The sequence below is a fragment of the Botryllus schlosseri genome, chromosome 2 (assembly GCF_051294905.1).
Source record: "Botryllus schlosseri isolate E-star chromosome 2, Bs_hap1, whole genome shotgun sequence".
Classification (NCBI taxonomy): Eukaryota; Metazoa; Chordata; class Ascidiacea; order Stolidobranchia; family Styelidae; genus Botryllus; species Botryllus schlosseri.
The window spans coordinates 36,537,831-36,560,801 of record NC_137237.1 but is presented as its reverse complement, the minus strand read 5'-3'; the positions used below and the strand labels follow the sequence as shown (position 1 = coordinate 36,560,801).

Here is a 22,971-nt window from a genome sequence, read left to right as displayed (position 1 = left end):
CAGAGAAGTGACGAAATATTTTTTCAACACTCAAGCTGTACAATGTACATGTACGTACGTCGTACATAGTTTTTTTGCACCCACTGAAGTAGGGATGTCAGAACATTCCATTCATTGATAGGCCTACAATCAATTCATGTCACTCTCACATGTTGTACAATGATCTCAAAGCCGAACATTTTAAACCGAGTCCGAAGATTAATGTGCTGCGCTAAATCCTTAGTCCAATACGATTCGTTGCGTTGGTGCCGTATACTTCCACAGGAAGTTGATTATTGAGATTAAGTTGCAATTATGGCCTTTCACGGCACAATAATACGACTTGCCGAAGTACCGCAAATCTACATCAAATTCACGTCGGTGTGAGTTTAATACATATACACACCCTTTTTAACGGCATACGACACATGACCCTGTCCCTGCTAGGATACTTGGATACTTCAGCAATAACTTCCAGTTAATATACAGTCGATATTATTTTTCGTTGCTGTTAGCTAGGGTTACGATATTTTGGAATCGGGAAAGGAGTACACTTTTACCGTATCAGAAAAGTTAGTTGATCAAGACTGAAAACAGACGATTTCGCTATTTCTGCTGCAAAATTTGGTGAGTCATCACTTTCGTTCGACCCCCGATTTCCACACTTTTTACTTAAATTTGGTGGTGTTGACTAAAAAAAGGTCATCACTTTCGATGGAACCACGGATTTCCCGCTCGAAGTCCGTATTTGCTATTTTGCGTCATTTATGCCCATTTTCACTCGAATCTGTACATTATTTTAGCTGTGAAAGCTGTAAAGGAGGACGAATTGCGAAAAATAAGAACATTATTTACGCGTCCTCGGAGAATATTTTGAAATAACTGAAACGGAAGGACAAGTCCTCCCAAAGTAGGACGCATGGTAACCCTATTGTTAGCTGTAGGTTGTCATAGCAGGAAGACAAAAGCCGCCGTTTCCACCTCCCGTAATCGACTTGTACATTATTGTGACTGCACAGTGCACATAGGCTGGTCGGCTGAAAAGTGTAGCGTACCGCTCCATGATTAACCCATAATTACCCTCGCTGATGACTGATTACGTTACTGCTACGTCTTGTTGTGTTGTACTCTTTTAGGCAGTCGCTTTTAGTCACCGTCCGAGCCAGTCGTCTTTTAGTATCCGTCGGACGAGCATCCTCATGTTTTAGTTGTTTTATTAAAAGAGCAATGCTGACTTGTCTACTTTGACTTATCGAGCCGCGGACCAAGAAGAACGCGCGCCCACGACAGAGCACGCTATATTTTGGTGACCCCGACGTGATTTCGCTAGCCATCCTAGCCGACGTGGTATCGCCAGCCGACTCGAACCCAACGTGCACTAGCCGACTCGAATCCCTTGCTCACTCTCTGCTGTATTTGAAATGTCTTCTCGACGACGACGACAACAACAATCGATAAACGATATTGCGAACTCTGCGAATTTCAATGGTACCCCGAGGATGCCGCCACCGGTGGTTAATTTCTGGTCCCATTCGCCGGAGTCGTGGTTTGTTTCGGTGGAAGCCGGATTTGTCAGTTATGGGGTTACCGACTCTGCGGCGAAGTATTTTCACGTTCTGAGGTGTTTAGACGGCAACCAGCTCGAATCGATTCGATTGAAGTTACCTGGCCCAGAAGACGTCGACTGCTACGAAGTATTGCGTGATCTTCTGATGCGTGAGTACGCTGTTCCCTTACGAGACCGTGTTAAGGAACTTTATAGTGATCGCTGTAGAGATTTAAAACCCTCTGAACTTCTGAAAAAATTGCGGAATGCAATGGGTACTCTATCAAACACACCAGGTTCCGACTGTTATTTAAAGGAAACGTTCCTTCATCATTTGCCAGATCATATTGCTGGGATATTGTCGTCACATGTAGACGATACCGTGGAACAGCTTGCCCTATGAGCTGATAGTGTATACACTCGCGCTTCTCCTCGTGTGGTTTCAAATCATTACAGTTATCCTCCCGCAAATCAATTAGATGAATTGCAACGAACTGTTCAATCGATAGCTCGAGAGGTCAGGGAATGGAAGGCGATACCTTCGACACGACATTTACCTGCATCGGGCGGACAAAGCTCGCACAATTTCAATCGTAGTTCCGTTCCTCGCCATGAACCCTTTAGAGGTGATCGACCAGCTTTTCGGACGCAGTCAAACCGTTCAGAGACACGTGGTGAGGTAACTCGATTTGCTCATCTGCGTGGTACGAATCAGTTGTGCTTTTATCATGATAAATTCGGTGATCGAGCTCGAAATTGCCGTCCACCCTGTTCCTACTCCTCAAATCGCCCTTTTTTAGACGGAGGCCTCGTGAGGGATCGCAGCAATTTTCAACAGTGAATGCCAACTTCGAATGTCAAAACCCTTTATTGCATGTGCGAGATTCGATTTCAGGGCGGATTTTCCTCGTCGATACAGGAGCATCCGTTTCTGTTTTGCCGACTTCGAGTAACGTTTTAAAAAGTAAACCAGGACCAAATCTGTACGCTACAAATGGATCAAAAATTGCGACGTTTGGAACGAGATATTTACGGATCGAGCTCTCCGATAGACACAAGTATGGATTTCGATTCTATATTGCCGATACACACATTGCCATATTGGGGGCTGATTTTATTGAGCGATTTTCTCTCGTCGTTGATTTGAGGAGCAATTGTCTGATTGATACTGTTTCAGGAGGTTTCATTCCTGGCTGGAAGTGTAATCCAGTAGTTCGCGGGTTGAACTTTATAGCGCATGATCACAATAGGCCATATGTAGATCTTTTGTCGAGCTTCAATGACATTACAATTCCACGGAATGCAGCAGTACGAGCTAATCACGGTACTGTACATCGTATTATTACTAACGGATGTCCCACTCGTTCTCGCTGTCGCCCATTGCCGCCCCATTTGAAACAGAAGGTGAAGAATCGATTGCAAGAGATGTTGAAGTCCGGTGTAATCATTCGCTCAAAATCGCCTTTCGCCTCTACCATCACTGTCGTACCGAAGGGGTTAGACGATATTAGAATCTGTGTCGACTATAGGAAATTAAACAATCAAACGGTCAAGGATCGCTGGCCTGTCCCATTTCTGCGTGATTTTACCAATGAACTGTCGACCTGTAATGTTTTTAGCAAAGTTGACTTAGCGAAGGCGTACCATCAAATTCCTCTTCATCCAGACGATCAAGAGAAGGCTGCTTTTATTTGTCCCGAAGGACTATTCCAACCAACGACGAAGATGTTCGGCTTGACCAACGCTTGTAGTACTTTTAGCCGTTTTATATCCGAAGTAACCGAAGGACTGGAGAATATTTTCGTGTTTTTAGACGACATTTTAATTGCGACTCGGACTGAAGAAGAGCACATGGCAACATTGTCGAAATTGTTTTCAAGGTTTCGTAAGTTCGGACTGGTCATAAATGTTGATAAGTGCAGTTTCGGTAAGGAAGAAATCGAATTTTTAGGTCACCTTGTTAATGCAAGGGGAATTAGTCCCTTGCCGTCTAAGGTTGAAGTAATCTCTAACTATCCTCGTCCCGAAAATGTAAAACAACTACGCTCATTCCTTGGACTAGTCTGCTATTACCATCGTTTTGTCAAAAACTGTGCCGAGATTTTGAAGCCACTGTATGACGTGGCCAATGCAGCATCGAATAAGCGTGATCTTGTAAAATGGACAGATAGTGCTAACACAGCTTTCGAACGCATCAAGACCGAACTGTCCGATAATGTCATATTGTTCCACCCGATTCATGATGCCGAACTGTCACTCGTGGTAGACGCTAGTCAAATCGGAATTGGAGCTGTTTTGCAACAGAAAAGTGATGATTCGTGGTTACCCTTAGCATTCTTCTCGAAAACCTTGAACCCGACACAGCGCAAGTACTCCGCATTTGATCGCGAGCTTTTGGCGGCTTATTCAGCAATCAAGCATTTTCATGTCCAACTAAAGGGTAGGAAATTTCAACTGATTACCGATAATGACGGGCTTGTAAAATCGTTAAGGAATCCAACCGACAGACTTCTGGATCGTCAAGCAAGACAGTTGGAATTTATCACGGAATATACCGACGACGTTAGACACATCAAAGGGACTCTGAACACGGCTGCGGATACTCTCTCCAGACTCGAGGTGAACGCAATTTTTCCGAACACTGTTCCCATCACAGCGGAAGCATTACTACAAGCCCAGAAAGACGACGATGAGCTCAAAGACCTCCTCGCCAACACCAATAACCACTCGTTGCATCTCGCGGAAGTACATTTCGTAGAGTTGAACGATCCTATCATTTTCGACAAGTCGTTACCTGGTAGAGAACGTCCCTACGTTCCTGCAGCGCTTCGAGAGACTGTAATGCACAGTGTGCATGATATTTCGCACCCCGGTATACGCGCGACCACTAGATTAATTGCTGAACGTTATGTATGGCCCGGCATGAAACGACATGTGAACGATTTCGTCCGTCATTGTCAGCAGTGTCAACGATCGAAGATTCATAGGCATACTCGAACTGCAATTAATAATCTTCCCGTCCCTTCTGAACGCTTTCATACGGTTAACGTGGACATTTTGTCACTCCCGAATAGTTGCGGCTACTCGTATATTTTGATGTGTGTTGATCGCTATACTCGCTGGCCTGTATGTGTTCCAATGTTGGACATTCGTGCCCAAACTGTTATTGATGCGTTTAGTTTTGGCTGGGTGTCGAATTTCGGCTCACCCCGTAAAGTAATAACCGACCGAGGAAGTCAGTTTACCTCGCTTGAATGGACTCAGTATATGCAATTCTTGGGTATTTTCCACATCAAAACCTTGGCGTATAAGCCGGAGCAAAATTCTCTTGTCGAACGCTATAACATAACTTTGAAAGCCTCCCTCCGCGCATTAGAAAGTCCTCATAATTGGTATCATCACTTAGGCTTAATTGTTTTAGGGCTGCGATGTTCTGTCAAGGAAGATCTCGGTTATTCACCAGCAGAGCTTGTGTATGGCACTTCCCTTCGACTACCCGGTCAATTAGTCAATCCTTCTTCCAGTGGTAATAACGCTAATGATTTCAACTACGTTGGTGAATTGAAACGCTTTTTCTCGGCCGTGGGTGAGATGCCGACTAGGTTTCATTCGAATCAAAAATCTTATGTCCCGAACGATTTGACTAATTGCACGCACGTTTTCTTGCGGATAGATGGTCATCGTAGATCACTCGATCCGGTTTATTCTGGTCCGCATCAAGTTTTAAAACGCACTCGTAAATGTTTCACAATTCTAACGAATAAGGGTCCGTATGACGCCTCAACCGACAGGCTTATACCTGGCAGACTTCCCATCGAGCGTCTCGACGAATTGACGCCACCGCAAGTTGACACTTCGCGAACAAACTCTGTGTCGGCCAGTGGCCGTATTATTCGTACTCCACATCACTTGACTGATTTTGTGTTGTCACCAGTATTTAAAATGGATATTTAGTGTGTTACTCATTCACTTTTCCGCCATCACTTGTACTTTTTCGCAACAGGCTTCTTCATCTCCTGTATGTTCTATAAATCGTGTCTTATATAGCCTGTCTCATTGTAAAGTGCATCATTATCGCTAAACGAACTATTGTGTCGTTAATAGCTTCACCACTACGCCCATCTCACTTTCATTAACGTTAGAACATTTAGAATTGAACTCATATTCGAATCGCAATCTGTAATCATTGCCGTGTCATGCTGGTAGGGTCCTTCATTCGTAGTTATATCGTTGACTGATGTAGTGTCCATATTATATCCTAAAGCTTTTACCAACCAGGGGGGCCCTTGTAGCGTACCGCTCCATGATTAACCCATAATTACCCTCGCTGATGACTGATTACGTTACTGCTACGTCTTGTTGTGTTGTACTCTTTTAGGCAGTCGCTTTTAGTCACCGTCCGAGCCAGTCGTCTTTTAGTATCCGTCGGACGAGCATCGTCATGTTTTAGTTGTTTTATTAAAAGAGCAATGCTGACTTGTCTACTTTGACTTATCGAGCCGCGGACCAAGAAGAACGCGCGCCCACGACAGAGCACGCTATAAAAGCTTTATGTAGCATACGTATAATTCAATGATACATTTTGAGCGAATAGTATAAAAATAGTAGGCTGCTAAACCTTCATCAATTCTACAATTTTCCAAATAAATATGTGGCCCACCTCAAATTGCTCAAGGGGCCCACCAGTGGGCCACAGTTTGGGAACCCATGATCTAGCATACAGGACGTCAAAGAAAGGGCACTTTGAGATATTTTGGAAAAGAGTTGTCATTCTATCGTTACTTACTTACAGAAGCTTGAGTAATACAAAAATACAACAGTTAGGTCTGCCGAATGCTAAGGGAGAAGGGCTTATATACGCGTGCGCTCCCCCGGTCAACGACTTTTAGGGCCTGCTGAAGAGTTAACCTCTAGGAACTAGGTAGGTAAAAATCAATCAATCATAGTCAAAGTTGCGTGGCCAAAGAGGTTGATCGATGGTTTGAGGCAGTGTATAATCACATGATCCCAAAAGATAAATGAGCGGATTGTTCAACATCGTGCAAGGGTCATGCGATATGTTCAATTCGCAGCACAATGCTATAAACACCGCATACGAGTCCAAAATAACAGTTACAAAATATGGTCAATCATGCCACTCCGTTGGAATGTTCATATCAATGCTGTTGATTAGGAGTCGCTTTTGAGGGCTGTATTTATAATACCAAGGCGCATTCTTCAGTCTTGCATGCATCGATCTTTCGATAGTTGTTTCGGAAACGCGAGGGTTAGCCTTTAGTGAAGCGACATGACATCGGGACCGCAAGAATTTAACATTACAAGCGCAGACGTCGCAACCGGAACTCAAACGGAGATGGCTAACACCGTGACAGTGATCAAAACCTGGCAGGACTGGGCGCGACTATGGTTCACAACGGTCCCGCCCTCGGTTATTGGTTTCTGGATCGTGATCGCTTTCCTCAAGAAATACATTTCCCCTCACGGGCGAAAAAGTAGAATGGAACGCGGTAAAGACAACATCGCAGTATTCACGATCGGTTGCGCTGCGTTTTCCACGTTTGTCTTCGTAGCTGACGCATTCGAAGAATCCATAATCGACGTCTTTGCTCAGCACATGTGCAGCGCGGTCAAGCAGGCGAAAATCGTTGCGAGTCATGCCGCCCTAGTGTGCTCTTACATACTGTTTTGGGAACGGCACAAAACTTTGTACGACGAGCCGGCGTTGAAACACTTGACTTCAACTTGTCTCAGAGCTTCAAGCCGTGTTTCGTATGTGACATCATTCGTAGTGCCGTTCATCAAAATGTGTATGCATATCCAAGATTTCACGTTCAGCGTAACATCTAACGGTTGTGATGCAACGGGCAATAACATACCGAGAGAAGTAACGTTGATCACGAGCACATTAGCGGCAGTCGCAATCCATTCGCTCCTTCTATACCCCTTCATCCGACCCCTTCTGAAACATTCGGAGGAGACCATGGTACAGACATCCTACATTAAATCGCTCGTCATCAGGACCCTGGTTTGCGGTTTAATCTGCGCGATTACTGACGTAGTAACGTTCAGTTTTTTCGCGATGAAAATGATGCGAGCAGGCTACACCGCGAAAATCTTGATTCACGGGTGTATCACCATCACCATGATCATGACGGTCGTTGCATTTCCAACGTGGCAGAATACCGTATGTCCCTTTTGGACGAAAGAAGCCGAAGGCGAGGTCGGGACCTCTGCGGTTGAACTGTGCGTAATCGAAGACGTGGCGACAAACGTAAAAAGGCCTCAAAAGCTATATATCCATACGGCCACGGTGGCGCCATACCCATAACCCTTCATCATTATGTTAATATTCTTCGGCCCAATATGAATTTTCATGGACTCTATAATGATCGTAACTCGGTATTGCGCAATAAAATAAAATTATGTTTGCGAAAAGAACGCATATATAACACCCCGTGAGCATGCATGTAGAGGCCGATACATAGTCGTCATAAATTACTTATATTTATTTGGTTTGTCCTTATTTTGAAGGGCAATGACTGATAAAACTATACATTGTCCTTATTCCTCTTATTTTTCCTTATTTTATACTTGTGCGCTTGTTTTGCACCGATGTGCGGTAGTTTACCTTGACTTCCTTGACTTACCTTGACTTCCGACAAAAAAAGTTCAGAAGAAAAGACCAGATAAAGAAAGAAAAATAGAGCAAGGAATTGCTTCTAAAACGGACCGACGAAAAAAGTTTAACATCGAAGAAGACTGTGACATCGGGCATTATAGGTCGAGGTGGATGTCAGTTCAAGAGACCCCAACTGGTTGGTCGTTCAATCAATCAATCAATCAGGTTTAGTAATATTTTCATCGTTTCAAAACATCACAAGACTGCGATACAATGAAAAGATAGGAAGGTGTCGAAACAACCTGGAGTAGACTTTAAGATCAGATACCCACCTTAGCCTAGGCGAAGTAAATAAGAGGCATGCACACTGAATGAAAAGTAATGCAGAGAATATAAGACGTAAGCGACAAAATGAGGTGGCATGTGGCGGAGGGCGAGGTCGATGTTAGGTCGTGGTCCGGTCAGAGTTGGATCAATTACAATAATTCAGTTCAATTACAATTACTTCCTTGCATGTTTCAATTACTCAATGCTAAAAATATCAAATTACAATTACAACGTTGCTTTTCCCTTTCATTGGAGATGTGATATAATTGGAGTTAGTGACATTTTGTATTTCACATGTTTTAGAGTAGTTATGATGCTTTGTGGCGATCTATTATAGGTCACCATTGTGTCGAAATAAACTAATTCGAAGTTCAAATTTACCGAGCATCAGTTCAATATTAAACGGGTTGCTTACAGAGCTGGGCAGTGGGCATGTTAGGAAGTGAGCTTGCTTCTACTTCGTCCTGATTTACTTCAGTACAGTTATAGTTGCATTTAACACAATAAAATCAGGTTAAAAAACATGTTTAAAACAATGCCCTTTTTGAAACATGTTTTTATTTGCTATTTCTTATCCATGACGTCACGGATCCTTTATTGTGACGTCACTGATTTGGCGTTGTAAATTGAAAGAATTGGGCTAATCACGACTCCTTCGACGTAAAAGGCTTCTTAACACGCACCAAAAATTGCTTAAACAGGAACTACATCGTTTAGCAGCATTTTTACGGTCGGCGGTCATCATCATCATCAGAATATCCAATTCGTATATATGTTTTATATCTACATGCTATATAGCAGTGTTGGGATCAAGTCACTACCTTCCAGTCACGCGTCATTTCGAGTCATTGCATATTTGACTCGAGTCAAGTCAAGTCAATCGATTTTCGAAGGTGACTCGAGTCAAGTCAAGTCACTCGATTTTTGGAGATGACTCGAGTCAAGTCGAGTCAAGTCAAGTCAAGTCACGAGTCAAGTCACAATTCAAGTCAAGTTGCCTTTTCGAAGTATGAGGCATGATTACGTCATGCTAGCTGTCTGAAATACAGATTAATGTGGTCATTGATACGGAACCGATGAACGAATATAGAGTTAAATATACACGCAAGAAGGCGCTGTATCGATCACATATACGAAGAACTGCTGTTAAACTAGACGTAAGTAATTTCATAGCCTTAGTTTATAGTTATCAGCCAAAATAGAGAATAGAGAAACGAATTGACAAGATGCAATACATTATCCATTTACAAATTGATATGATACAATTCAAGCCTAGGCCAATGGCTGAGAAGTATATAAACTATATTCGGATTCAATTTCAATAAAACAAGAGGTTTGGCTAAGGTATAAGAACAGAAAACCGAAATGAATATTATGCTATTAAATTACTTCACTAACAGTTTACGACAACGTAAGCTGTAACCTTCAATCACTACGTTCGTGGTCATTTTATTTATGGTCATTTTATTTACACACGATCATTGAATGATTAGTCGCTCTCACGGGTTACACCAGCGTTCCGCGAACAATCCAAACATATGGAAGAAACAGTGATTGTTATCGACATCGATTACTTGATGACTTGAAATTGACTCGTGAATTTTGCTTCGAGTCACGAGTCAATCCACATTATAGATGCGCCGAGTCAAGTCAAGTCAAGTCATTTTAGCAAAGTGACTCGAGTCAAGTCAAGTCATACGACAAAGGTGACTCGAGTCTGACTCAAGTCAAGTCATGACTCGAGTCATCCCAACACTGCTATATAGGCTAACGGTGGTGGGCAGACCTGCTGCAAGCGCGAGCCGCATATCAAAAATCTCAGTTTGAAAAGAGCCACAGCACAAAAATACGAATTTATTACGTTACAATGAAATGTAGGTTCTAGAGTTCGCATTTCGCAACATTCGCCTGTGTTATTGTAACGGGGCGCCATCTATGGCTAGTGATGACGTCATGCATATCGACGAAGCGTGTTGTTATATTTGCGTTCTCTCTCTTGGATGTACGCCGTGCGAGGTGCACGTGCTATATTTACTGGTCATGTTTCTATGCGCCTGTGCTGCGATCTGATAGCTTGAAGAATAAAGAACTTACAACAACACAGTTACATTATTAGCAGCTTGCTAACATTGTCACAATTGAACCGCGAGTCGCAAAAATCAAGAACCGAATAGGCTAGGCCTACTTATTATGACACGGACCAGGACAGAGCGCAAAAATGCACCTGAAAGTTTTGCAGTAGAACAGAGCAAAAGCAATCAATGATCGTTTCGAGAAACTTAGATTATATTATTATTCAAGGCAGTGGTGTGCGGTAGGTTTATGATTGAGGACGCATCTATTTCCTTGGAATCGGAATCGCATATATAAAAAAGCCGAAATGGTTGGCCCCCTCAGTTAATGATGTTTCTTGCTGTACATTTATTATGGCTTCCATGTGCCATCAACCAGAGATGATATATGAGATGAAGCGGTCAAGCACGAGTGATGCGGTCATGCACAGTTGGGTAAGGCATGACGTCATACCTTGCTACTTTACAGGGAAGCATCATCATAATTCATACAATAACCCACGTAACATCCCCTTCTCAAAACATCACAAAATAATAGAAAACGAACCGAACCGAATTAGGATATAAATTACAGCAACGAATCAAGTTGTAACATAGTCTTGCAAGTATGCTGGTCGAATTACTGTACGGCTTGGCCTGCTGCTACTGGAACCAGATAACGACCCATTAGTGTCGCTGTTCACTACTGCTGGTCTGGCAATCGAAATGTCGTCAAAGTCAAATGCAACATGCGGGTGAGTTAAAGTAGTTCGAATAAACTTTCTGTTGCGTCGGTAGATCGTTCCATCTGTCGCCTTCACAATGTACGATCGATCATTCAGTTGCTTAATCACCACCGCTTCGAGCCACAAGCCATTTTCTGTCCTTTTGAATCGAACCTGTTGACCAGGACTCAACAGGGCGAGGTCTTTTGCACCACGATTGTAATACTTTGCCTGTTTTCTTTTCCGATCCATAAGCGATGGAATGACATCAGAAACAATTTTCGGCTCAAGCAGTTTAGTTGCTATTGGCAACAAGGTCTTGGTGCGTCTTCCAAATAGCCTCTGTACTGGAGAGCCAGGAACAGTCTCGCCTGGAGTGTTCCTCCAATCCAACAGTACAATATTTATGTCTTTTTTGTCAGTTGTCGCTTTACGAAGTAACGATTTGAAGATTTTGACAGCTGATTCCGCCTTTCCGTTCGATTGGCTGTGTCCTGCGGAGAGCTGGTCACATGTTCAAACTCATATTCCTTTGCAAATGCCTCGAAGTCATGAGCAGCATAGCATGGACCATTGTCAGTAATCAATTTCTCGCAGATTCCATGACGTGCCATATGTGATTTTAAGCGGCGAATAACTGCTGTAGAAGTCTGTGAGGTTAGTCGATCTACCTCAAAATAATCCGAGTAGTGATCAACTGTAATCAAATAATGTTGTCCGTCAGATTCACATAAATCGCTACTGATTATTTGCCAAGAACGTCCTGGTACCGGATGTGAAATCAGACTTTCCTTCTGTTGGTTGGGTTGGTGTAAGCCACATGTGGGACAGCTTGATACGAAGTCCGTAATATCGTTAACCATGTTGGGCCAATACAAACATTCACGAGCCCGGCGTACACAACCTTGAATTCCAACATGACTGGCATGAAGTCGCTTGAGAATAGTGCCTTTTATGGACGACGGTATGACAATACGATCACCCTTCAGAACGATTTGATCCTGAAATGTCAACTCCTCTTTAAAACAGTAGAAATTTCGAATTGATTGGGGTACCAGCTTGGCTTCATTCGGCCACCCATGTTTTATAAAAGAGATTAACGTGTTCATGACAGAATCAGAGATTGTTGCTTGGCTGACCATGCCGAGCGTGGAGCTTGATACCGGTATATCATTCAACATGTCGATATGTGCAATCTGTTGAAAGATATCAAACACATCAGCAGTTTCTGCGTCTTTGGGTGACTTTGGAATGTACGCACGACTCAACGTATCCGCCGCAAATAATTGTGATCCAGGCTTGTATATCACCTCGAAGTCATACTTTTGGAGCTGAAGTAACATGCGCTGTAACCGTTTTGGTGCATTAACCAGACTTTTCTTTGTGATCACTTCCAGAGGTTTGTGATCGCTTTCTACTGTTACAAATCTGCCATAGACATATAACTCAAATTTTTCCATGGCAAAGAGAATAGCAAGCAATTCTTTTTCGATTTGCGCATAGTTGCACTCCGTTGTTGTCAACGCCCGTGAAGCATAGGCAACAGGGTGAGAGTTTTGCAATACACAGCATCCTAGCCCCTTTGAACTGGCATCACATTGCAGTACCATAGGTTTGTTTTTGTCGAAGTATTGTAAAACTGGCGCGTTGATCAAGGTTTGTTTTATTTTCTCAAAGCATGTCCCATGTAGGATTGGATCCCGTATGAACGCGTTGTCTTTTTTTAGGAGTTCGCGGATGGGAGCGGTTATATCTGAAAGCTTAGGGGCAAAACGCTGCAGAAAATTTGTCATCGCTAACATTCTCTGGACGCCCTGCTTATCCGTTGGAGGGGGCATTTTTATGATGCCTTCAATTTTGCTCGATGAGGGTTTTAGACCATCTTTTGAGATGGTATGGCCTAAGTAGGGCACTTCAGTCTGCAGATAGCGTAGTTTCGCTTTATTCAGTTTAATACCAGTTTGTTGACAGCGTTTCAACAGTTCAAGAACTTTTTCTTATTGTCCATAGTCGCCTCTTCAACAGTATCGCCCACACCATAAATCAAGATCTCATCCGCGACGGGCGTGATTCCTTCCAGGCCGTCCAGCGCTATCTTCAGTCTTCTCATGAACTCCTCCGGTGCTGGGCTGATTCCGAAAGGCAGTCGGAGCCATCTGTAACGACCATATGGAGTACCGAATGTAGTTAGATAACTACTAGTATCATCAAGTTCTACATGCCAAAATCCATTTTTACATCACACAGTGTAAATACTTTGGCATTGTGCATATATGGTAACACATCATCAACTGTCGGCATTGGATAATTGTTGCGTTTTAGAGCTTTGATCAGCGCCAGGGGATCCAGGCACAAGCGGATATCTCCAGATTTCTTTTTTACAGTGACCAGATTAGATATCCAGGGAGTATGGCAATCCACGGGAGCTATTATGTCAGCATCAACCAAACTATCAATTTTCTCCTTCACTTGCGCTTCAAGTGCCAGGGGTATTTTGCGAACAGGCATCTGTACAGGACTGATAGTGTCATCAATTTCCAGATGAAGTTTACCCTCTAGCTTTCTCGTACCATTGAAAACATCCGAAAATTGTTCACATATTTGATCAAACTCCAGTGTAGCAAAATTGGCGAATTCAGGATCCTTCGCTGTAAGAGCTTGTACTGAAGGTTCCTCGATCATTATGTTTTCAAAATTGATCGTAATTAGTTTCATCCTTTGAGCATCGGCGGAACCAATGATGGAAGTGTTCGGCTTCTCAACCACTACAAATTCTAGCAAGTAGTTTTCACCATTCTGTTTATTGGTGATTTCCAACGTTGTTATTCCGAGAGGGCTTATCACTTCCTTATTATATATGTAACATCCTGGGAATAGAATAATGTAATGGATCAGTGATTGCATTGTTGGTCACAGTTGATTGACGAGTGTGCGCTTGCTTCGCGGAAGCTGGTAGAATGTTCTTTGCGTTTCTGGCTGCACGTGTTATTGAGTGCACGGTCGGTTAGTAGGAAGCTTGGGAATGCTTGTGAACTGTGTATTTGTACTTGTAATGTAGTGTAGTACCTGTATATCTCTGTGAGGTACTGATTGGAGTATTTGGTTGTATTAAGTTTGGCTTGGCATTAAATTCGTAATTTGTAAATACTCCTGGGTGTACTTGATGGCATGCTGGTGATAGCGGGTCGCCGACGAGAGGGCTTCTGAACCGAAGAACAACGACGTCCCTGTTAGGTTGACAGCGCCGTATCAGGGTCGCTACATATACAACCAGTCTCATAGAAGTAGGTTTCAGGTTGAGCATTTTTGTGTCACCAGTTACATTCAAGTAATCTCGCCATGAAAGAACATTTAAGGTTGCGCCACAATCAATTTGGAATTTTACATACATGTTAACCAGGTATAACAGAGCAAATATTTTCTTAACATAGGATTCCTCCGTAGCACTCACATGTTCAAACGAAAGAACTTCGTCATCCTCTTCTTCATCCGACTCAATGCGATCAGCTGATATCATCATCACAGTTGCCTGACATGCCACGGCAAAATGGTCTTTTCCGTTACAGCGTGAACAAGTTTTGCCGTTAGCCGGGCAATATCGCCGACCAAAAACATGCACCTTTCTACAAAACTTGCAGATTTTGGGGAGCTCTTCCGATTGAGGTGTACTACCATCATATCCTCAATTCATTTTAGAGTCCCTTTCAGCAGCTGGCCATTTCCTTTGCTTGTACTTATTTTGTATCGCATGAATTGCAACGTCATCTGACGTTAGAGTCATTTTTTTCATTTGCAGAGCAGTTGACTCAAACAATCTGCAACTCAAAATACAGGAGTCCAATGTAAGTCCTGTCTCTTGTAGGCGTTTTCTTCTCAGCACAACATCGGATATGCCACACACAATTTTGTCTCTGAGAAGCTCATCCTCCAAGGTTTTAAAATCACAGGTTTTTATCAGCCTTCGCAGCTGTTCGTAGTACGTGTTGAATGATTCATTTGAAGCTTGACTACGACTGAAAAAACAGTACCTCTCGTATATAATGTTGATCTTCACAACACAGCGCTCCTCCATTTTCTTCAATACGACTGGGTAACTCTTGGCGTCATCTTCTGATAAAGTAATGCCATCATAGACATCGCACCCAGCTGGTCCAAGAGCCGCTCTGAGAGCCGCAATACGAATGGAATGTTCCTCCGAATGGTCTCCGAATGGAGGCGTGGGTTCGAATCCCACTTCTGACACCATGTTTCTTGCTGTACATTTATTATGGCTTCCATGTGCCATCAACCAGAGATGATATATGAGATGAAGCGGTCAAGCACGAGTGATGCGGTCATGCACAGTTGGGTAAGGCATGACGTCATACCTTGCTACTTTACAGGGAAGCATCATCATCATACTTACAATAACCCACGTAACAAATGACTTTGGTTCATTAGCTCTCTTCACATGCAGGCGGCGTGAGAAGGTATATGACGCGTATACCATTTTTGCTGTGTGATGTTGATTTGTAGGCCTAACGCCTAATGTGGGCGAATAAAGATCTCTCTCTGAAGATATAGGTAGCCTACGAAATATACATAACCGCCATCGGCAATACAACGCTTTGCTCTTCACTAAACGTTGGCTATCGCATTCCCAGGTGAGATTGAGGGGCATGGTGCTCTGACATGAGATATACTATACTATAGTATTTGGATTTTCGGAATCAGTGCGAAAATAGCATTTCGATTGGTACCCGATTATTAAATATACTGAGCTCGTGTCGCCGCGCAATAGCAACTGACAATGGCAAGCTTGCTCCTCGCGTACGAGTGAGCCTACTCGGCGCCGCAGCTGACTTTACACCTTGCTAGTCTGTGTACTGTGCTCTGTGTTTATACACTGTTTTATGTGCCCGCATTGGAACCGATTGCCCTTGAAAAGTTATCTTTCATGCGGTGGTATCGCTTTCACGGTGTGACCATAGTGTCCTATATTGTTGCGTCCCAATGCCAATCCCTATAACAATGAAAAATTCGAGGCTGATTGTGGGAGTTCCAGGGCCACGAGCGGAATAAAATTTATATTTTCGTAATCAGTGCAGAGTCAGCTTTCGATTGATACCTGTTTTACCAAATTTAATGCTCGGCAAGCCGGTCAAAAATGACCCTCAAATTGCCTGTAGCCAAATGGAAATTGTGACGTGATACAATTTCACTGAGGCGTGAGATTTGCCTGTGTCAACCGACACCATATAGGACACTATGGTGTGACGCTCTGGCTCTCTCATATCTGTATATCACGTGATTTATGTCTTTCTTCTCGCACCACGTGACTGACCATTCATCAGCCCGTGCATTTCAATTACAAACCAGACTCATATGCGATATCCTACTGTATATTCCATGCATATTCGACCAATATATCTATCTGAGGCAATACTGTCGTGGCATTCACGTTGAAGTTGTCAGATCAAGGACTAACGCAGGGACGTGCGTCTACTACTAAAAGAGCTAAGTATATCTACCCAGCCTCACATTACGTTGGACTCAGGTTACAACTCTAGCAGGTTATCAGACGACACACCCTCACAACGGTCCGCTATTTATTTGCACAGACTTTTAGAGCTGAAACATCTTAGTTTTATCGGTGACTGGACAAGAATAGCAGTTTTAAATAATGCGAAGTGAGCAATGCCACCGTAGGTTATAAATTAATCTACACCTAGGAATATGATTCTATCATAGGGTTACCATATTTCAGTGATACAAATTCCGGACACCCTTTAGCGCCCACTAGCGGATTTCAAAATGAGTTATGACGTCGCACTAGCAAAGCTTTGCTGATAGACCGGAGGTGGTCATGACCCGGTTCAGGAGTATGTGGCTGTGTGTTGTGTAACCGGGACCGAAAGCACATGTTTTCAGTCCTTTCCCGCCCAAATCAACAATGATTTTGAGCCCACCATAGGGTAATCGATGCAACTTCTGGGGGGGGGGGGGGGGGTGGCTTGCTACATGAATCTGGTTTCTATATCCTTCATGTCGTTAAATTTTTTGAATGAATTCTGTCAATAATATTGGTTGTTCGCTTGTTCCATATATTACTATAGATAGTTACTATACTCTCCGCCCACATGAGTTAGCGGTAGAGCTGGTGGAGGATGATGATGAAAATACAGGGAGCGTTATTGTACATCGTTAAGTCCGATAAGATCGTTTATCAGTCTTATGCCGGTGCGCAACACGAAGCTTTATAAACACCCCACATCCAGTGGTTTCCAACCTTTTATGGTCGCAACTCCATCTCCAATTTGAAAATGTTCCGTGACCCAGATCAAAATTTGACGAGCTGATTAATAAAAGAAGTCAGCACCTTTGCCCGGACTTACTCACGGGCTATATTGGATTCTGATTACGTTCAACATATTCGCGAACCCCAGAATAAAGGCAAACGACCCCCACGTTTGGAACCACTATCTTCGAATAAAGCATTTAAACGGCCTTAACAATCTCTAGGAATAAACCGTTCTCCTATAATTGCGACTACAATTAGTCTTATTCCAGTTAATGAAAGTTGTTTTTATTTATATTTCATTGCATTTTTTGCGAGGGTATGGTAGTCTTCATACTAAAATCAACAAATGTGATGGTAAATCGCGCGCACCCCGAAGAAAAATATCATGCATCAGCATAAATATTCCCAAAAATATTGTTTTTATGTTGATTTACGAAAAAATTATCTTCAAAATTCCGGACATTTGGCATATTTTAGAAATTCCTCCCGGACGCTAGTTTGAACAGTGAAATTCCGGACATGTCCGGGAAATTCCGGACGTATGGCAACCCTATTCTATCATAGCCTTTATAAGGCTATAATGATTCTATACAACACAGTGGGCAGTTGGCACGTTGATCGACCAGTACGCTATTCGGGGGTGTTTCATTTGTAGAAGTTTCATAATTTCGGATACATATCTCAAACAAAAGTTGAAGAAGACATTCGCAATTACTACAAACTAACTATTTTCGGCAATGCCTCCGATGCTTGTTCCTTCCCGTTCTAATCTTAGCTCGTATTTTTGTAGTGATCATGTGCAAAATCTCGTGCTGGTGATAATCGTCACACATGACTGTGGTGTGACGTAACTGATCACATGACCCAAATACTAACAGACCTGAGGTTTATTAGGTGGACAAGGCACACTCGGCAGTGTATAGCGGAAATCCATATATATGTATATATATGTTGTCGTTTCAATAGTGCGGAAACTACGAGCACGCTCAGTGGGTTGATTACGTTCCCGGTTTATTTCCAGTAAAGTGGTGCCGGGTTTAGACGTTGGTATACAGGTACGGTATTATAATAATGAAACTGAAAAATGTTTTAACTTCATGTATTTTCGCCTTGTAGGCATATACTCTATCGATATTAAGAATAAGCGCAATGTTCGGTACTGGATTCAAGGAAAAGAAATTGAAGGTCAACCTTCGCCTGGTTATTAACCGACTCAAACTAATTGAAAAGAAAAAAACTGAATTGGCCATGAAAGAAAGACGAGAAATCGCCGAATACATCAAGCTTAGCAAGACCGATCGTGCGCGCATAAAGGTGGAACATATCATAAGGTACGGTATAATCCAAATTGGCGTGTCTTTAGATAACGCCGATATGGGTGAACATTTGATAACTGCTAACTGGCTTGATTATTATCAATAAAGTTGCCAAAATGTGGTGTCACATTCTTAAGTCCTAACAATGGCATAGCCATCTCTCCAGGATAAAGAATTGTAAGTGCATTATTGTGTCACCAACTCGCGAGTATCCATTGGAAGTAGTCAAAATTAATCACATAAAGACCCAGTTGTAAATTTGTGGGGCATGCCGGTAAATGTGCCTTTTACTGAAAGCTGTACTTCTTTCCTATTGACAAACACCCTTCGTACAGTAATCAAAATGGAGGTACCAGTGTTCACAATATCAGAATGGCCCTGTGGATGTCGTTTGTGTGTCTGAGGCATGTTTGGCCACATTTGGTACATGGGCCTAGATATTAACCTGTATGGAATCGGTCTATGTGATACTACACGCAACCACAAGGAATTTCTTGATTTTTACACGAAGATACGTGTTGTGAGCCATCATCTGACCTACCATGAATGCTATAGATTGACTTTGAGCTATGAATCCCCACAAAAACCGATATTGTTATTAACATCAAGGTTATGTAGACTATAGACTTGACACAGTGAAATAACAGGTTAGTTCTGTCTCTATGAAATTCTCATGTCAATGGAGTTCAATTCAGCAAAATTGTACCGAATTGAGTAATTGACGTACTAATCAGCTGTGGCGGTAATTATTGTTGAATTTCAGTTTTATGTAGTTATCCTGTGCACGGTAATAATGCGTTCTGTGAAATTTATTCAACAGAGAAGACTACCTAGTCGAGGCAATGGAGTTGGTCGAGATGTATGCAGACATTTTGATGGCGAGGATAGGATTGCTGACAGCTTCCAAATCATTGGATGAAAGTCTTAGCAAACCGGTGTCGTCATTAATATGGGTGTCCATAAGGTAAGTAATATTTTGCACAAAAAATTAATGTACTAAATATCTCACGGTCATGGTTCCCAGTGTGCGACCCCTCAACCAAATCAAATTTTTGGAGCTACATGAGTACTAGTCCTACGCTTTGATTTGTCCTAGATATTCGTTCTAATTGCAATTGAATAAAAATTTTCGGCAATACTTCCACATTTACTTGAGTAGCGACACTTACTACTTTGCAAGGGTGGGCAAAATTGAGTAGCGTGGTGATTCGATCCTGAACTCAGCACGGTATTAGTCTTCTAGTCGAATGCTGAATGTCGTTCATTATGATGTCCAAGCAGTATGGTAGATTATGTAAAGTTCAAACATGGAGCACTAGGAACTATCAAAACTATAATTCTCGTACTTCTGAGGAGCGTGCAATTTTAGTACCGGTACTCGGAAAAGCTGTGTCCCACTTCTCGACTCGAATCATTGTGCGCATCCCTACTATTTTGACTAGTACCGTAACTCTGAGCAGCCTTGTAAATAGGACTAGTGCCTGAGTGATTAAATTCCGAATTGACTGTTACCGTATGCTTAAAGACGAGTATTCGTGTATCACTCATTATCATGGCACAAAGCTTAGAAGACCTCAAAGAAAGTGATGCCAGTATTACACGACATGGGGATGATTTTTCGGCCATACCTACTTCATTGCATTTCATGAAACCTACAAACAACTCCACTAACATGTTTAGCTTTGTACCGGATGTTCCGTGTGCTGTGACACTCCCAATTCAGGTTTCAGGCATCCACGTTGAGAAAAAAGTATTGAAACCATACTTCTCGTTGACAATGTAACTTGAATATATTCATATTGAAATGAACCCCGAATATTTTCGGCTGACACTCGTCAGCGCCTCAGCGGTAATCGTCAGCAACTTGTAGATAATTGGAAAGAACATTGTATGTCATATCAACAATCTTATCACAAAATATGACGTCACCAACATGAAGTTTCGAATAAGAGAGCGTTCAATATACACGAACTTCTTTTGGCGACACAACTACTATTAAATTGTATATCGAAGTTCTGTACCTCTAAGAAGCCCTCCAAATACCTTTTGGTGGAAAACGACGTGTAAATTTCAGTGCTCGAACAATTCGTCTTTTACTGCTCAACTTGATTCATTAGAATTGATACTTGATTTGAATTTAAGTATTGAATCATTATGTCCAGCCCTACTTCTAACTGGACAATCATTTTGTCAGGATGAAGAGCCACTGCGAAGAGCTGCAGGTGGTCCACGACCAACTGGGCGCTTACTACGGCAAGGAATACATGAAGGCGTGCCATTCGAACGAGATCGGCACCGTCTGCGAGCGTCTCATGCACAAACTGGACCCGTCGCCACCCCCGAAAAAGCTCGTCGAGCAATATCTCATCGAAATCGCGCGTGCCGCAAACATCGACTTCACTCCAGACGAAAACGCAATGCGTGATGACGTGGGTGAAGCCCCAGGCGCTATCGCCGAGTCTGAGCTTATCGAATTGTACGATAAGAGTGTGGATCCACCGTACAATGGTCCAAAAGGACCTGGCGGTCCTGGGTTTGGTGGGGGTGGCGGGGGCCAAATGCCAGCACCAGTCCCGTTTTCGTACCCACCCGGTGCGTCTGCACCAGGTGCGAGTTACATGGATCCAGATACCTACTCGGAGATCCCAGGACCTACGTCACTGCCACCCTACACACCAAATGATCCCAACCAAGCAGGAGGCGCGTCTTACATGAAACCACCACCCGATATGGACGATGGTCACCAAGCCCCGCCGTTACCCCACAAAAGCCCCGCCGGCCTACCCCCAGTGGACGTATACTCTGGGGCTGACGATGCTTCAAACGTACCCCCGCAGTCAAACCTTCAGCCCCCGAGACCGGCACCCCGCAGCGCATCCCCAGTGGTCCCAGACCTGCCTTCAGTGCCGAGCTCTTTCAGTACACCACCCCCAGGCGGTCCCAGTGGGGGTGATGATGTGGATTTCGACGATCTGACGAAGAGATTTGAAAATCTTAAAAACAAGAAGTAAAGGACCTTTTGGGGGTTGTGATTAGGGCCTCCCATTTTGGCGTCATAATGTGGAATGAATGTGGAAAGTTCAGATATGTACCCATCATGGGACACAAAGAGCATTATGCCAGTTCTAATCTATACCACGTTAAAGATGATTGGTATTTTTGGACCATGCCCATTTCATTACACTTTCTGTAATGCCGTGACTTCATCGAAACATTCATGCCAACGTGTGTGTTTTTGTACTGCGTAGTTCATCTGCTGCAATACTCGAAAGAACCGTCTCTCAACTTATTAGAATTAATACTAAAATCTGGTTTGAGCAAGCCCAAATCATTGTGCCCAACCCCGTAGTTGTGATATCGTGGATTATTGCTAAGCACTTTCGACATTGGAATGTCAAGCTCGGTTTGACGCAGTGACAAGCTCAGTAATTGACTTTGTGTTGTCACATTTAAAATCAGTTTGTGTATGCTGCAACTGTTTTAACATTATGCACTTTGATTTCAGTAGATTAACTATATAGTATACAGCCGAAAAAAAGTTGTGTTGATGTTGTGATGTGGGCTGCTGCTGATCAGTACGAAAGTCCATAGAGCCTGGTAATGAGGCATTGCGATATTAGTATGATTTGGTGAGTGTTGAACGTGTGAAAAAATTAACTGGCAGCGATTTCACTCAGAAAGCCACTGTGTTAGGACTATAGGTAAAGTATTTTGACGAGCGCTTCATAATCTCTATGGCAGTGGTTCCCAACTATTTTATCTTCATTCCCCACTACCCGAAACTCCTGTATACCATTTAAAATAGGGCTGCTGTAGTCTGAGATCCTAATAAGAGGACAAGTTTTATAAATTCTGAAAGCTCCAAAAAAAAAAATGATTTTGAAAATTTTTCGACTGATATGGCGACAGTATTGTGTTGACTAAAAAAAGGGTCATCACTTTGACTTGGCTTCCGATTTTTTATGAAACTCTGATACGCGGAGTCGCATATTTCGGGGCATTTGAATCCTTTTCAGAGTAAAAGAGGACAAATAACTACCGTAAGTAATAGGACATTTGGGCATCCTCCGTGGACACTTTCAATTTATAATTTTCGATGCATGCATTCAAGAGCAGTGTATTGGCACA

General features: G+C 42.8%; 1 protein-coding gene and 1 long non-coding RNA gene across 2 annotated transcripts; one reads left to right on the top strand and one right to left on the bottom strand.

Annotated features, from left to right (window-relative positions):
* Positions 1–12,018: 12,018 nt before the first annotated feature.
* On the bottom strand, positions 12,019–15,075 carry LOC145434527 (uncharacterized). Its single transcript, XR_013913441.1, has 2 exons — positions 14,699–15,075; positions 12,019–13,403 (listed from the first exon to the last, which is right to left on the bottom strand). It is a non-coding gene; the product is annotated as an uncharacterized LOC145434527 (long non-coding RNA).
* A 3,333-nt stretch (positions 15,076–18,408) lies between these two features.
* On the top strand, positions 18,409–21,955 carry LOC145434523 (IST1 homolog). The gene is made up of 4 exons (XM_080311870.1): positions 18,409–18,582; positions 18,644–18,858; positions 19,664–19,807; positions 21,038–21,955. The coding sequence occupies exons 2-4, from the start codon at positions 18,677–18,679 to the stop codon at positions 21,852–21,854; spliced, it is 1,143 nt and encodes a 380-aa protein (XP_080167996.1). The 5' UTR covers positions 18,409–18,582; positions 18,644–18,676; the 3' UTR covers positions 21,855–21,955.
* The last annotated feature ends 1,016 nt before the right edge of the window (positions 21,956–22,971 follow it).

Excerpts from the sequence above, each read along its gene's own strand:
- LOC145434523 (XM_080311870.1), top strand. The coding sequence starts at position 18,677 with ATGTTCGGTACTGGATTCAAGGAAAAGAAATTGAAGGTCAACCTTCGC. Across the intron at positions 18,859-19,663 it reads AAGGTGGAACATATCATAAG|AGAAGACTACCTAGTCGAGG; the intron begins GTACGGTATAAT and ends TTTATTCAACAG. Across the intron at positions 19,808-21,037 it reads TTAATATGGGTGTCCATAAG|GATGAAGAGCCACTGCGAAG; the intron begins GTAAGTAATATT and ends TCATTTTGTCAG.